This window comes from Aythya fuligula, chromosome 21 (assembly GCF_009819795.1).
Source record: "Aythya fuligula isolate bAytFul2 chromosome 21, bAytFul2.pri, whole genome shotgun sequence".
Taxonomy (NCBI): domain Eukaryota; kingdom Metazoa; phylum Chordata; class Aves; order Anseriformes; family Anatidae; genus Aythya; species Aythya fuligula.
Genome location: NC_045579.1, coordinates 7,195,907 through 7,208,126, shown reverse-complemented (window position 1 = coordinate 7,208,126; position 12,220 = coordinate 7,195,907). Strand labels below are relative to the sequence as shown.

Genomic DNA, 12,220 nt, shown 5'->3' with positions numbered 1-12,220 from the left:
CTCCAGGATGCCATCTAATTGATTCTTGAATTACACCCAGTCCTTAAGCACTGCCTGTAAGGCTGTGATTCCTCCTATAAAGATGTGCTTCCTGACGTCTGTTTTGAATTTGTTTTTCTTTAATTTCCTTTTAGGCCCCCGTGTCCTGTTATCTGCATTAAGCTGAAACTAACAACTAAAGCTGACATCTACCCTGGCATTTCAGATTGCACACAGTTCAATATGAATCTCTTCTCTCTCATTTTCTTTTCTTTTTCTTCTTTTTTTTTTTTTTTTTTAATGTAGGCTAAATTCATCCCTGCTGTAAGTGCGCTTGGTATTTAGGAAGAGTCACTGTCCTTGTGTTTTACGCTTTGTGACTGTAATTCTGTTTTACAATTTAATTTTATTAATTTTGCAAGTGCAGTCACGCTATTGAAACTTCAAGATGTATGTTACCAAATGCCTTACCGTCACCTCTGCAGTGTTACCAAACTGTCTTTTTCGTAGGGCGATTAGCTCAGTTACTCATTTTTACGCTGTTTGCTGTCTGTTTTTCCCCTTCCCGTTGTTTGTCATGCCAAGCATCCAGGTTGCCTCCAGCTCTGACTTAGCCCAGTCTGCTGTTCCTTAGAGCTCCCACGTTCCAGTTTTGGCTCCTTCTTAGCTCTCCTTCAATCCTGCTTTGTATTTTTGTAGCCTATTGGTGTGTTACTTTAAACCGATAAGTAAGAAATTTTACTAGCATTTTGTCAGTCTGTTTACAAAGTAAATACAGCTTCTTTTGAGCTTTATTCTTCTCCCGCCTCTGTGTTCACCTCTTCCCCGAATTTAAGTTGGTTCCTCTGTCTGGGTCATTTATTTAGATTAAAACCAGCAGAGATCCAAGCACCGACCCCTCTGGGACCACAAATAATACAGTACGTCTCCCTCGTCCCTTTACTTTCAGACGTTAGATATTGCTCCTTTCCAATGCCCCTCTGTTTTCTATTTTTTTAACAAGCTCTTTATCCTTTCTCTGGATCTGAACCTGGATCCACATAGCTCATAGTTAGAGCGAGGACCTGTCAAAGGGAACTTTTCAAAGACTTCCTGAACATCTAAATAAATTGACATACGGGAGGCCAGATCTCTCTTGCCTTGCTCATGCGAGCACTGCCTTTGAAGTCCCTGGAGCTGCCGGCGTGAGTGATGGGCGCGGGGTACCCGGGGCAGCCGCACGCGCTCGGAGCCCCGACGCTCCCCTCGTGCCCGGCCCGCGGCAGCACAAAGCTGGACCGAGGAGGGCAGGTTTGAGGAAGAGGGAAAGAACTGTGTGGGAAAAGCAACCCGGAGTGAGCAAAGGTGTGTCTCGAGGTGGGATCAGCAGTGATCTGATCTAGAAATATTTCCTGCTTACGAGGTGCGGACAGGCAGGGAGGGAAAACCAGAGCATCAGCAGAGAGGAGGGAGCTGGTGGTACAGTATTGGTAGAATCAGCTGTGCAAAGCTGCTTAGGAAAACCCCACAGCATAAGAAGGATATTGGGTACTTGTTTTGCACAGTGCAGTTTTCTGAAATGCTGAACAGCAGAAGCCTGGCAGCTCATGAAATCAGATTCGTTGGGTGCTAGCAGGTAGGGGCAGAGTAAGAGCTGGAAATCCATGCACGTTTACCTTGTCAGTATATAAACTGCTCGTCCAGTTGATGCTCAAATAATGTTTTGTCTTCTGTGGTTGTTCAGTTCACATTTTTTGAAAAAACAAAACAAAACTTTTCAAGTCCGAGAAAACTGTGGTTTAATATGAGATTTGCCTTTATTCCTATGTTAATAATAATAAAGGTTCATTATTTGAGATATCTTAATATTTTTCAGTGATTCAACACTAGGAAATTCAGAGGTGGACATGGAATCCATAAATACATTCAGAGAGTGTTTCATAAATGTATCTCTGCTATTTCCAAAAATAATAGCAATTTGGTTTTAGAGAGCAAATAAAAATCACAGCTGTAACACATCTGGAAATTGTGTGTATGTTTCACAATATACATTTTTTACACTTGCACCCCCTTCTCGCATTTGAATCTGTTGTGTTTGCAGGAAAACGATACCATGTCCTTACTGTCAAGGCAAATCTGGCTTCACACCTGAATGAGAGAAGCCCAGGACACATTTGTGTGCCCTGTTCGAGCAGTGGGGTAATGGCAGTCCTAAAGCATGCACACCTTGGCCCACCGTCGTTGTGCCTTATCAGATGGTAGCTCAGTGGGACAAGTTCTGCTCTTCGAGCAGTTCAGCTAAAGCAAGTGGTTTTGTGCAGGAATTCCGGTTTTTCTTTTGTCCCATAAGTTTGTGGGATTTGCAAAGGTCTGCAGTGGGGAAGGGATTCTGCTTCCCGTGAGTTTGGAAGCACAGCCATGAGGAAAGCAGTTTTGCTGAGGTACAAATGATGTATTTAATAGGAGACCTAACGAGGGACTCAGGTTGGTTCAAAGAATTAATTTTCTGTAGCTGTAGTCCTGAAACTTTTCACTGCGGCTCGAAGCTGCCCTCTTCTGTACAGCAGCTGCAGTGGTGCCAACGCTGGGAGGGAGAGCAGAGGTCCGAGCTCACAGCATCGGGGTTTACAAAAGCCTTGCTTTTATTCTGGGGGAATCTGAGTCCAGAGAGGGGGATGGCAACTTTGAAGAAGCTTCCAACACATCTACTGTGGTTCCTGCCGAGGGATTTTTCAGAGACAACATTTCTTCGCTCAGCAGCTTCCCTAAGCATTCTGGCTTGGCTCCTTACACTGCACATTTTTTTCACCAGAAACCAAATATTTGCTACATAGGAGTAAATCTTACCCTGTTTGGAAGCTAGAGTGTATTTCTTGGGAGCTATTGTACTGTAATAATAACCATAATTGCCTTTAGAGGCATGCTCTGCTGCCTGTATCTTGAGTACCACAAGGAATTTCAGAAATAAATCTAGGTTTGTCTGTCTGTCCAGATATCTGCGTCATGAAGGGATGTGCAAGCTAATAATGGGTTTATATTTTTAACCTCCCTTCTTTCTTCTCATTCTGTCTTCTTTCTCCTCTCCCCACAGCCATATTTCACCTGCTTCCCCAACAAATGAGAAATAAATTAACTCACCTTTCTTGTTTTTACATTGATGTGTGGAAAAGTAATTATTTTGTTTAAAATTCTTATTTGTTTGGACGGCGCACTTCTTAATTAATCCTAATCCTTTCTTTGTGCTCCTTGAGTAACAATAATATTAGATTTGTCTGGAATGATTAATGCCTCATGTGTTCCAGGTCCTCAGCTGAGTAAAGATTTATAGACCAACATTTTCTGGTTTTCTGGTAGTCAGATTTTTCTTTTTTTTTTTTTTTTTTTTCCGCTCACGTTGCACTCTTTGGCATTTGCTTCTATTTTTCAGGTGTAAATACTGTGACAGGTCATTCAGCATTTCCTCCAACCTCCAGCGGCACGTTCGAAACATCCATAACAAGGAGAAGCCATTCAAATGCCACCTGTGTAACCGATGCTTTGGGCAGCAGACCAACTTGGACCGACATCTTAAGAAACACGAACACGAGAATGTTCCAGGTAGCAAATGGCATTGCTGGGTGCTTCTGCTGGGGCGCCAGAGGGAGAAGACACCGTGGTCTCATCTCTCTGGTCACCTGGGGAGGCCAGAAAGCACTGTTTCTTTATGCTGAGCATCACTAGGTAGTAAAAACCAAACACCACCTCCTCATGCAGCCAGTGATAGCACAGCTGCAGTGCATCACAGTAACACAGGCACACGGGCAGAGCACTCAGCTCTGCCACGGTCTTGTCCGTGTGCCCTTTTCCAATCGTGGAATAGCAGTCATGACACTAACCTCCTGGGGACGCTGTCCGGGGAGCGTAACCTCCCATCAGGAGATCTTTTGGTACAAAGGTGTTGCAGACACCCCAAACTCTACCAGGGGTTTTCAACCTGAAATGTATGTGTGAAATTCAAGAAGATAAGTAGACTTTGTCCTGAGAGAAAAACTGAAGGAAGAAATTCCTGTGCTGAAGCCAGCTATGTGATCTCTCAGCCAAGGGAAAAGCTTTACGGTGAAGTTAAAGGCAAACAGCTATGCAATGGATAGTGGTTCCTGATTTGTATATACCATCTGTAAATGCTAAATACCATCCGTGTTTCTCTCTGTAGTTCAAGTCTGGAAAACATGAGCCTCTGTTGATGAATCCATGAGATTTCTCTTAAATATTACATTCTCAATGTATAGTGAGGGGATTGTTGCATAATGTTCCTCCTCGATTTTTCCTCTTAACAATAGCTTTGACCAGATCTGATTGTTTCTCCTGTTCTCTTTTCTTGTTTCTCTCACTCAGTGAGCCAGCACTCTGGAGTCATTACAAACCACCTTGGGACCAGTGCCTCTTCCCCAAACTCGGAGTCAGACAACCATGCACTTTTAGATGAAAAAGAGGATTCGTATTTCTCTGAAATCAGAAATTTTATTGCAAATAGTGAAATGAATCAAGCATCAACTTTAGCAGATAAAAGGTAGAACAAGCAAATAAAATCACCTGGTGACACGTATTGTTAACATGGTTAAAAGACCAGTCGGTCTCTGTCCTGTGATTTAAAACACTCAAAAGAGAGAAATGTAGAAATGTAGCAGTTTGGAAGGAAAATGCAATCAACTGTAAGCTCTAAGCCTGGTGTTAAGTCTTTTCAGAAAGTTTTAACTGCCTAAAACATGTCAGTTTTCCTTTTCCTTGCAGTGTAAATGATATGTATATGTACAGAGATACATCTCTACGTGTTTGCATGCATACACATATATGAAAATAATGAAGTCTTACATGACAGTGAAAAGGCATGACTTACTCATTTGGTATCTTTTCTTCCTTTTTTTTTCTTTTCCCATTGACCAAATATTTCAGGCCAGAAATCCAGGATATTGATGGCAATTCCCAGTGTCATGGATTATCAAATGAGAAAACAGAAGATGTGGATGATGAAGATGAAGAACTGGAAGAGGAAGACGATGACAGCCTGACAGGGAAGTCACAGGATGAAACAGTATCACCCACCGCAGAGCCCCGAGGAGCATATGAGGATGAAGAAGATGAAGAGCCCACATCTCTCACCATGAGCTTTGACCACACCCGAAGGTGAGGTGGGCCGTTCCCTTTGAGAAGTCAAATGGGGGCCAGACTTCTGACCCCGTGTCACTGGTAGATTGTGAGTGCTACTGTTTTATTTTTCAAGCCATATATCATACCTCCAGTTTGATTTAAGCATTCACTTGAAAGATTCCATTTTCACCATGGTGGGGGATACGAAACAAGTGGACTGCAAGGAGAATCCGTGATAAGATGGATATCCAAGACTTGAGGAGTTAATGGGAAAAGAGTTAGTCCAAAACAGAAAGCATCTTTTTAGCATACCACAGTTCAGTGGATAATGTCCATCTCTAAAACCCTGGTCAGGGCACAGGGAGAGGCATATGCATACGGCCCAATTTGCACTGCGCTACCCACTGTATTTGTGGCCAAATGTTGACTTCAAGTGAAGTCACCAGAGCGCTGGGAAAAAGTGATTTTTTTTTTCCCTGAGATCAAGCCATATCTATACACCTTCAAAATCAGTTTGTTGGCCGTGGTGTAGGCTTAGCATTGCTTTTTCTGCCTCAGTTTGACACTCGTAACAAACGTCCTGTGATGCAAAGAGCAGCCTCTCATTTAGTCTCAGCGCATCGCTGTTCTCATTGCAACTCAGACCGCAGCAGTGCTGTGTGGGCACGGGCACCGCGTCGGACGTGTCGGGGAGTGGGCAGCAATTGGGCACCTCCAGGCAGGGAGCTGTAATCAGCCTAAACCACAAATACTTGCAGCACTGATGCTTGTACGTGCGTAGTCATGCTCTCCACTTTTTCTTCACTCCTTGCACTTTGTGTCATTTCTGTGTTGTCCGTCTGTCCGCTCACGCATGTGGCTTGTGAGACCCCCATGGTGTGTGCATGCAGGCACTGGGTTAGCACCACTCACATTGGCTGGTCTGTGAACGGCGAGACGAGCTAACAACAGGTCAACCCCTTCCCCTGGTCATTGGTACAGGTGTATTGAGGAGGACGAAGCCGGCTTGTTAGATTTGGAGCAGATGCCGAATTTTGGGAAGGGGCTGGATCTTCGCAAAGCAGCCGAGGAAGCATTTGAAGTTAAAGATGTGTTTAATTCCACCTTAGACTCTGAGACAATAAAACAGACTCTGTACAGGCAGGCTAAAAACCAGGTGGGTATATGACAGAACATTTTATCTAGCTTGCCGCCAGCACGTCCCATAGGATTAGCAAGCAGCTGGCCTCCTTTAGCTAAGGTTTATTTTCTTCCCCAGCCAGTGAGCAGGAATTCTGACTGTAATAAGTGAATCGTGTGGGAACTGTGTCTTGGTGCAACTATACAGAAATTGAGAAGAAATGGAGTGGGCGTCAGGTCTAGGTCGCCAGGTCAATTTATCACTAAGCCTGTGTCGTGAGAACATGCTTATAGAGCAAGATAGCGGCATCTGTCTGTTTTTATCTGTCTGTATAAATGTCTTTTTCTGACTATTATGTATTTATGCTTCACTGTGCTGGACAGCAGAGCTCACACTCAACGCTTCTAACCGTAAGCCTCTAAGAAAGGTGCTCGGAGTTACTGCCCAGCTACCATCGTTGGCTCTGTAGAGAATTTGGGCTTCTGCTTTCAGAGAACCACTTTGCACCTAGCTATGGAACGTGGTGTAAAGTAAAGGGTGTGAATAATGTCCGTCCTGACAAGTGCCAAGTACGTTAGTGGAGTCTTGATGATATTTAATACGGGGGATAAGCTCAGCTGTTGCACTGCAGTCCTTTTCTAACCATCAAGCAGCAGAATGTGTCTTGAAATCTATCCTCAGTGCCCAGCAAAGCAGTAGCTTAATGCAGCTGCCATGCAGAACAAGATTTATGATTTATTATCACCTGGAATTTCTGAAGTTTTGTCCTCCACAGTAGGTGCTAGGGCTAAAGCTGGGGAAGGGACTGCTCGAAGGTAGGACATGGCTTTTTTCTGGGGGAAACTAAGTAAAGCACAAGCCACTTGCCTGACTCTTACATGTGTCCTGCTACTAATCTGGCAAATGTACTAACTACCTGGGAAAGCTTGCTCCTTTCAGATTCGTCCTACTTTTAAGGTCTGTCTGATGCTTGGTGGAGGTCTGTGCTTTTTGAACCAGGTTCATACTGACTGAGGTGCAAGCCTGGTTACGCTTAAATGACCATAAGTAATATAAATAATCTGAAATAGGGAATGCAGTCGTAAAACAGCGTTTGTGTGAGCAGCAGAGCACTCCTTGGGAGCTGTCTGTCTTTTACACAGTTAGAGAAGCGTGCGTGCCCTTAGCACTGCCAAGCTGAGCCTCTCTCAGCACGTACCTCCAGGTACAGCAGGCGGTGTGCTGACCTGACCACTAGGTCTGACTCTCAGCCTGAAGAGGCTGAAGCTGGATGCCAGTTGGTGTTGGCACCGTCACAGCTGCACTGCTAAGGGTCCTACTGCACTGAGCGTTGTACCAGGGTCCCAGATAAGGTGTGCTCTGTGGCTGTTGCCCTGCAGAGGCTTGTGCCTGGGTGGGTGCTGCACGGCCACCACTGCACTCACACGTGGGAACAGCCTTGCAGCAGCTAGTGCAGGATGGGGGGAACTGTCCTCTGCTGTTACATGTCAGAGGTGGATTTTACCTCCAGCACACGAGGCTGTCGCCTACCCAAGGCTTCACATTTGTTTGGGCTGTGAAAGGATGCCAAGGGTGTATGACTCTTGGAAGAGGGAGAGCATCTGGGTTAGAGAAGCGAGCAGATCCTTAGGTAGCAAACACAAGTCTCCGTGCAGTTTTTCAGCAGACACTCAACCACTTCCCTGCAGCAGAGACCCGACAAGAACATACGAGCACACTGGGAATACCAACGAGCTTTCCATGCCTGTGTTCCTAAACGCTGGCAAGATTCTTAGCCCAGGCCAAAGGGTGCTGGCAGTCTTAGGGTTTGGTGAGGTGGTGCTGTGCTTCGCACAGGTTACTGCGGCCTGTCCTGCGTGCGTATTCACACGTCCCCTGCATTACTCTCTTCTCCTGCAGGCTTATGCAATGATGCTGTCCCTGTCTGAGAACGCTCCCCTCCACACGTCCTCCCAGAACTCCCTGGGTGCTTGGTTGGACATGGCAGGAGCAGCTTCAGAGTCGGGGACCTTTAACCCCATCAACCACCTCTGAGAGGTCAACAAGGCACTGGCCAGAGTCCCAGCGAGGAGGCGGTGGTGCTGCAATTACCCTAGCAAAAATCCCAGCAAGCAGAAGATGGATGAGAGGGCCTCAGGAGTCGCCTGGACTTTTGGCTGAGAAAGAAACCTGTCGCATCCGACCTACAAGTCCTGCATTTTTACCCGCCCAGAGTTTCCATTTGTAATTTATCAGAATGAACCTCTCCAAAACTGGATAACTGATGCAGCCCCAGGATTTCTGCCTGTAGGAATAGCATAAGCAAGACATGAATTGCAACAGTGCAATCAAATTGGTCCCTCTAACATTACAAGACGGTATCACTGCGCCAGTGAAGCCCGCATTTAAATCACGTCTTGAAACCATTCGGTAGCTTAATCCTTTCAACTCAGCCAAATAACGGGGTAGCAAGGAAACAGAGCCAGATCGGACCTGTCCCTGGTGCAATTCTGACAGTCACGGGAGTTACACCAGGGAAGGGTAAATTTAATTGACCTCAAAAAGAATCTGAACTTGTGCACTCCCACAGAAACATGCCCTATCCTTTGTTCCCAACCAAACGTACTGGCACAGCCCAAAACTTCTCAAGAGTGAGGCCATGCTGCCTGCGGTCATGCTATGCTACGTGCGGTGTCCCGGTTGGGAAATCTTCAGCCTGGAGCATTGCTGAGGCTGGGTTGTTGGTGTGTCATGCAAATACGTGGTTCACAGTCACTGGCTGTGCCCTGAAAGCCCTTCTGCCTGTGCCTGCACTGCAAGGCTGGGAAAGCTTCCCATCTCTGGCAGTGCCTGCGAGCCCGAGCTGCTGCCTGCGCTCGGAGCATCCCGAGTGCTTCGGAACAAAATCTGTGCTCAGAAAATCTCTGGCGAGCAGGGTGGTGGCATTCAACCCTGCTCTGGCCCTGTGCCTCATGGCAGGGCTGCCTGGACCTCCCCAGGCTTGAGCACCCCGGGTAAATCCGTGCCCAAGAGGTGCAGGGGGGGCAGGGGGGGCGGGCAGGTCCAGCCTGCGGCGCAGCGCTCGTGGCTTCTGCTTCTCTCCCAGGGTTTGCTTCAGGGTGGTGTCTTCTCGGTGTCGGCAGTATCTGGGAGCTGTGGCAGAGATTTCTGACTCCTGCCGTTGTTTTGGTTTGCTGGGTGGTTGTTTATGGGCAGCACACTGCCAGTTGGCCTGTAATTGTAGTAGGAAGATTAAAGCTCCCTTGCTTCAGCAGTGTCAGGGGTTCAACCCACTATTCGAGCACATACAAGAACAGAATTGTCTTTCTGACTCTAAAATTGCTCACAGATCTTTTATGAGTGATTTCAAATTGCTTCAAAGTCTCATCTCTTTTACCGACCCTAAGCAGCCTCCAGAAATGCTGTGATGTTCGTGCTGTTGTGCCTTGTGATTACAACCCGGTGTCGCAGCAGTGGTTTTGCAGGTAAAGCTGAATTACTGAACGGTCTGGGAAGTGATTAGACCTGTTCCAAAGAGCAACATTGGCTATACGGATAAAATTTAGGATGCGTGTCCTGAGAATTTGCTATTTGCAACATGATAAAAATGAGAATTTCCAAGCCTGCTGCTGCCACTGAGCGAACGCTGGGGTGCTCCGGCCAGGAGGAGCCTTCCCCTCGGGGCTGGCGTATTGCAGTGCCCGTGTGCTTCTAGCAGGTCTCATATCTGGTAGTAACTGCCTGCAGGGCTGGGCTGATGGCTGGTTTCAGAGAAGCAGCACACGGTGGTCGGGATATCTGCCTGTGAGTACCTGGCGTGCTCAGGCTCTGCCGACTTTGAAGGAAACCAGAGAGGAGCTGCTGTGCCAGGCCGGGATGGAGAAGCACAACATGGGAGCCCCGTTCCAGCACACTGAAACGAAGGAAAGAGCTACTCAGAGAAAGTGGAGGTTTGGTTAGGGACCCTTTGTAATTCACTCTTTGCACCCCAGAGCACACCTGAGGCTGGCTTTGGATAGCCGGGAGCCTCAGGCCACCCGAGGAAGAAAGCGTCTCTAGGGTGTTCCGCTAGAGGAGGAACAAAAGGTAAACTAGTGGTGTCGGTGTATTTTCCAAGAAAATTTACCCTTCCCATTTGGTTCTCCACATCACCCTGTGAAAGTGCCCAAGGCTCTGAATCCAGCAGGCAGCGGAGGCCGAACTGCTGCGTGTATTTGCACAAAGCTCCCGGGCAGACACGGCCCAGGACCCGGCACTGTCAGGAGGCACCGGTCTGCGAGCGGCACGGGGACGCCCCCAGCCCCACAGCACCGCCCTGCCCAGGCGCTCGGCCTTTAAATTATTCCCCCAGGGGCCAACTGAAAATAATAAAAGAACTGTTTTCTCTTCCGGAGGGAATTTATTTTAATCTGTACATAACTTGTAATTTTTTGCTAATTCTTTTCTTATTTTGTTTCTTCCTTAACAGTATTTTTTGCATTAGATATCACTATTGTGAAGAAATAATGTTAATATAAGTATGTAGTGAAGGACCAAACTGGTGTCATTAAGGTTGTTTGTTGTATGATCGATAACCAGGGAGTAGGAAGAGTTTGTTAACGTGCCAAACGACCCCGATTAATCCTGCTATTCTTGCTGCCGATTCTCCAGACAATCATACGCCGTGTTACCCTTGCGGTCAGGTGCCAGCTGCATCCAACTCCGGTTCCTATTTATTTCCTTGGTGGGCTGGGAAGCAAAAGCAGCCTCCGCAGAGCCAGCCCCGTGCCCGCAGGGGGACAGGGAAGCGCTTGGCCATGGCACGGCTCAGCCCCGCGGCTCCCAGGCGCCAGGAGGCACCGAGTGGTGGCACAGAGCTGTCCCTGCCCTGGGGAAGCCCAAACACCTCTCTGCTGCTGCTGCTGCTGCTGGCCTCCTGCGTGCCCGGAGCGAGCCGAGCCCGCCCTGAGCAGGTGCTGGGACATTTCTCGCCCTGCCATAGGGCTCCGCGCGACACCGAAGGCAGCTTCAAGGAGGTCGGCATCGCGCTCAGCTCCCCGGAGCAGCAGCGAGCCGGTCTCCAAAGCTTGAGCCAAGTACTGAGCAATGCAAATGTTACGGTGGGGTTTGTGGGTTGGTTTTTTGGTTTTCTTTTGGTCTTCCCTTCAGCATCTCAGCCCTCCATTCTGTCGCGTTGTGTCTCCAGAGGAGCAGGTCGGCGGCTCCCTGGGGGGCAGCTCCCCGCTGCTGGCCCGGGGCTGGGGGCACGCGCCAGCCAGGGATCAAGGACATGAAAAATAGAGCTTTTTGAATCATGAAATGATTTTTTTTTTTCTTTTTGCATTTTCCTAATTCAGTTTGCTTCCCATTTTCTCAAGCTAGTGCCTCTGTTTGCTTTAGGATCTCCTGACTCCTCTAATTTAGCACTGATGACAAGTTTTAATTTTTCCACAGTTAAATAAAGAGAAAGCCTCACTGGTTTCCATTTATCTCGTAGCTCTCATTCAATTGCACTTAAAACGTGTTGCAGCTTGTAGCAGATGTTTAGGTTTTGCTTTGCTGTTTCGGACAAAAGCGGTCACTCAGCTTTGAAGGATCTTTCCCAAGACGTGTGTATGTCAGGATGGAGCTGGCACGGGCAGTGGGGAAGGTCTGGGTCCCCCTGGCTCCAGGGGACACGTTGCTGTAGTGCCTAAGGCCACCCGATGCCCCTAGCCCGGCGTGCTCAGGACCCCCCGATGGCGGTGCGGTGCCGCAGGCGCGTAGTTGCAGCGATTTCAGTACGGCCTGGTGCTTGTATGAAAGCGAGGGCACCACGCGAGGTGTGATGCAGAGCGAGAACATTTGGTCCCCAGGGGCTTCTGAGCACCACGGGGCCGTGTCCCCTCCCTGGGAGCCCACCACAGAGGAGGACACGGGCCTGAGGCATGGGCTCAGCTGCGAGGTTTTGAGCACTGATGGGAACGGCCGTGGCTGGGGCACAAAGCCCATGGAGCAGTGGCAGTGCTGAGGGTGCCGGTGCACCCATGGGAGCTGTGCACACCCATCAGGAGCTGC

General features: G+C 48.0%; 1 protein-coding gene across 3 annotated transcripts in view; it reads left to right on the top strand.

Moving 5' to 3' along the window:
• Positions 1-12,164, top strand: part of PRDM16 (PR/SET domain 16) — a 280,477-nt gene extending 268,313 nt beyond the window's left edge. For 2 of the 3 annotated variants that reach the window (XM_032201331.1, XM_032201330.1), the window contains exons 13-16: positions 3,386-3,555; positions 4,333-4,507; positions 4,891-5,121; positions 8,105-8,180. In XM_032201331.1, coding sequence (XP_032057222.1) covers positions 3,386-3,555; positions 4,333-4,507; positions 4,891-5,121; positions 8,105-8,117 — 589 coding nt within the window. In that variant the 3' untranslated portion in view covers positions 8,118-8,180. Of the gene's footprint in view, positions 1-3,385; positions 3,556-4,332; positions 4,508-4,890; positions 5,122-6,066; positions 6,242-8,104 lie in introns of all 3 variants that reach the window. The other variant, XM_032201332.1, reaches the window with a different exon arrangement.
• Positions 12,165-12,220: the final 56 nt, after the last annotated feature.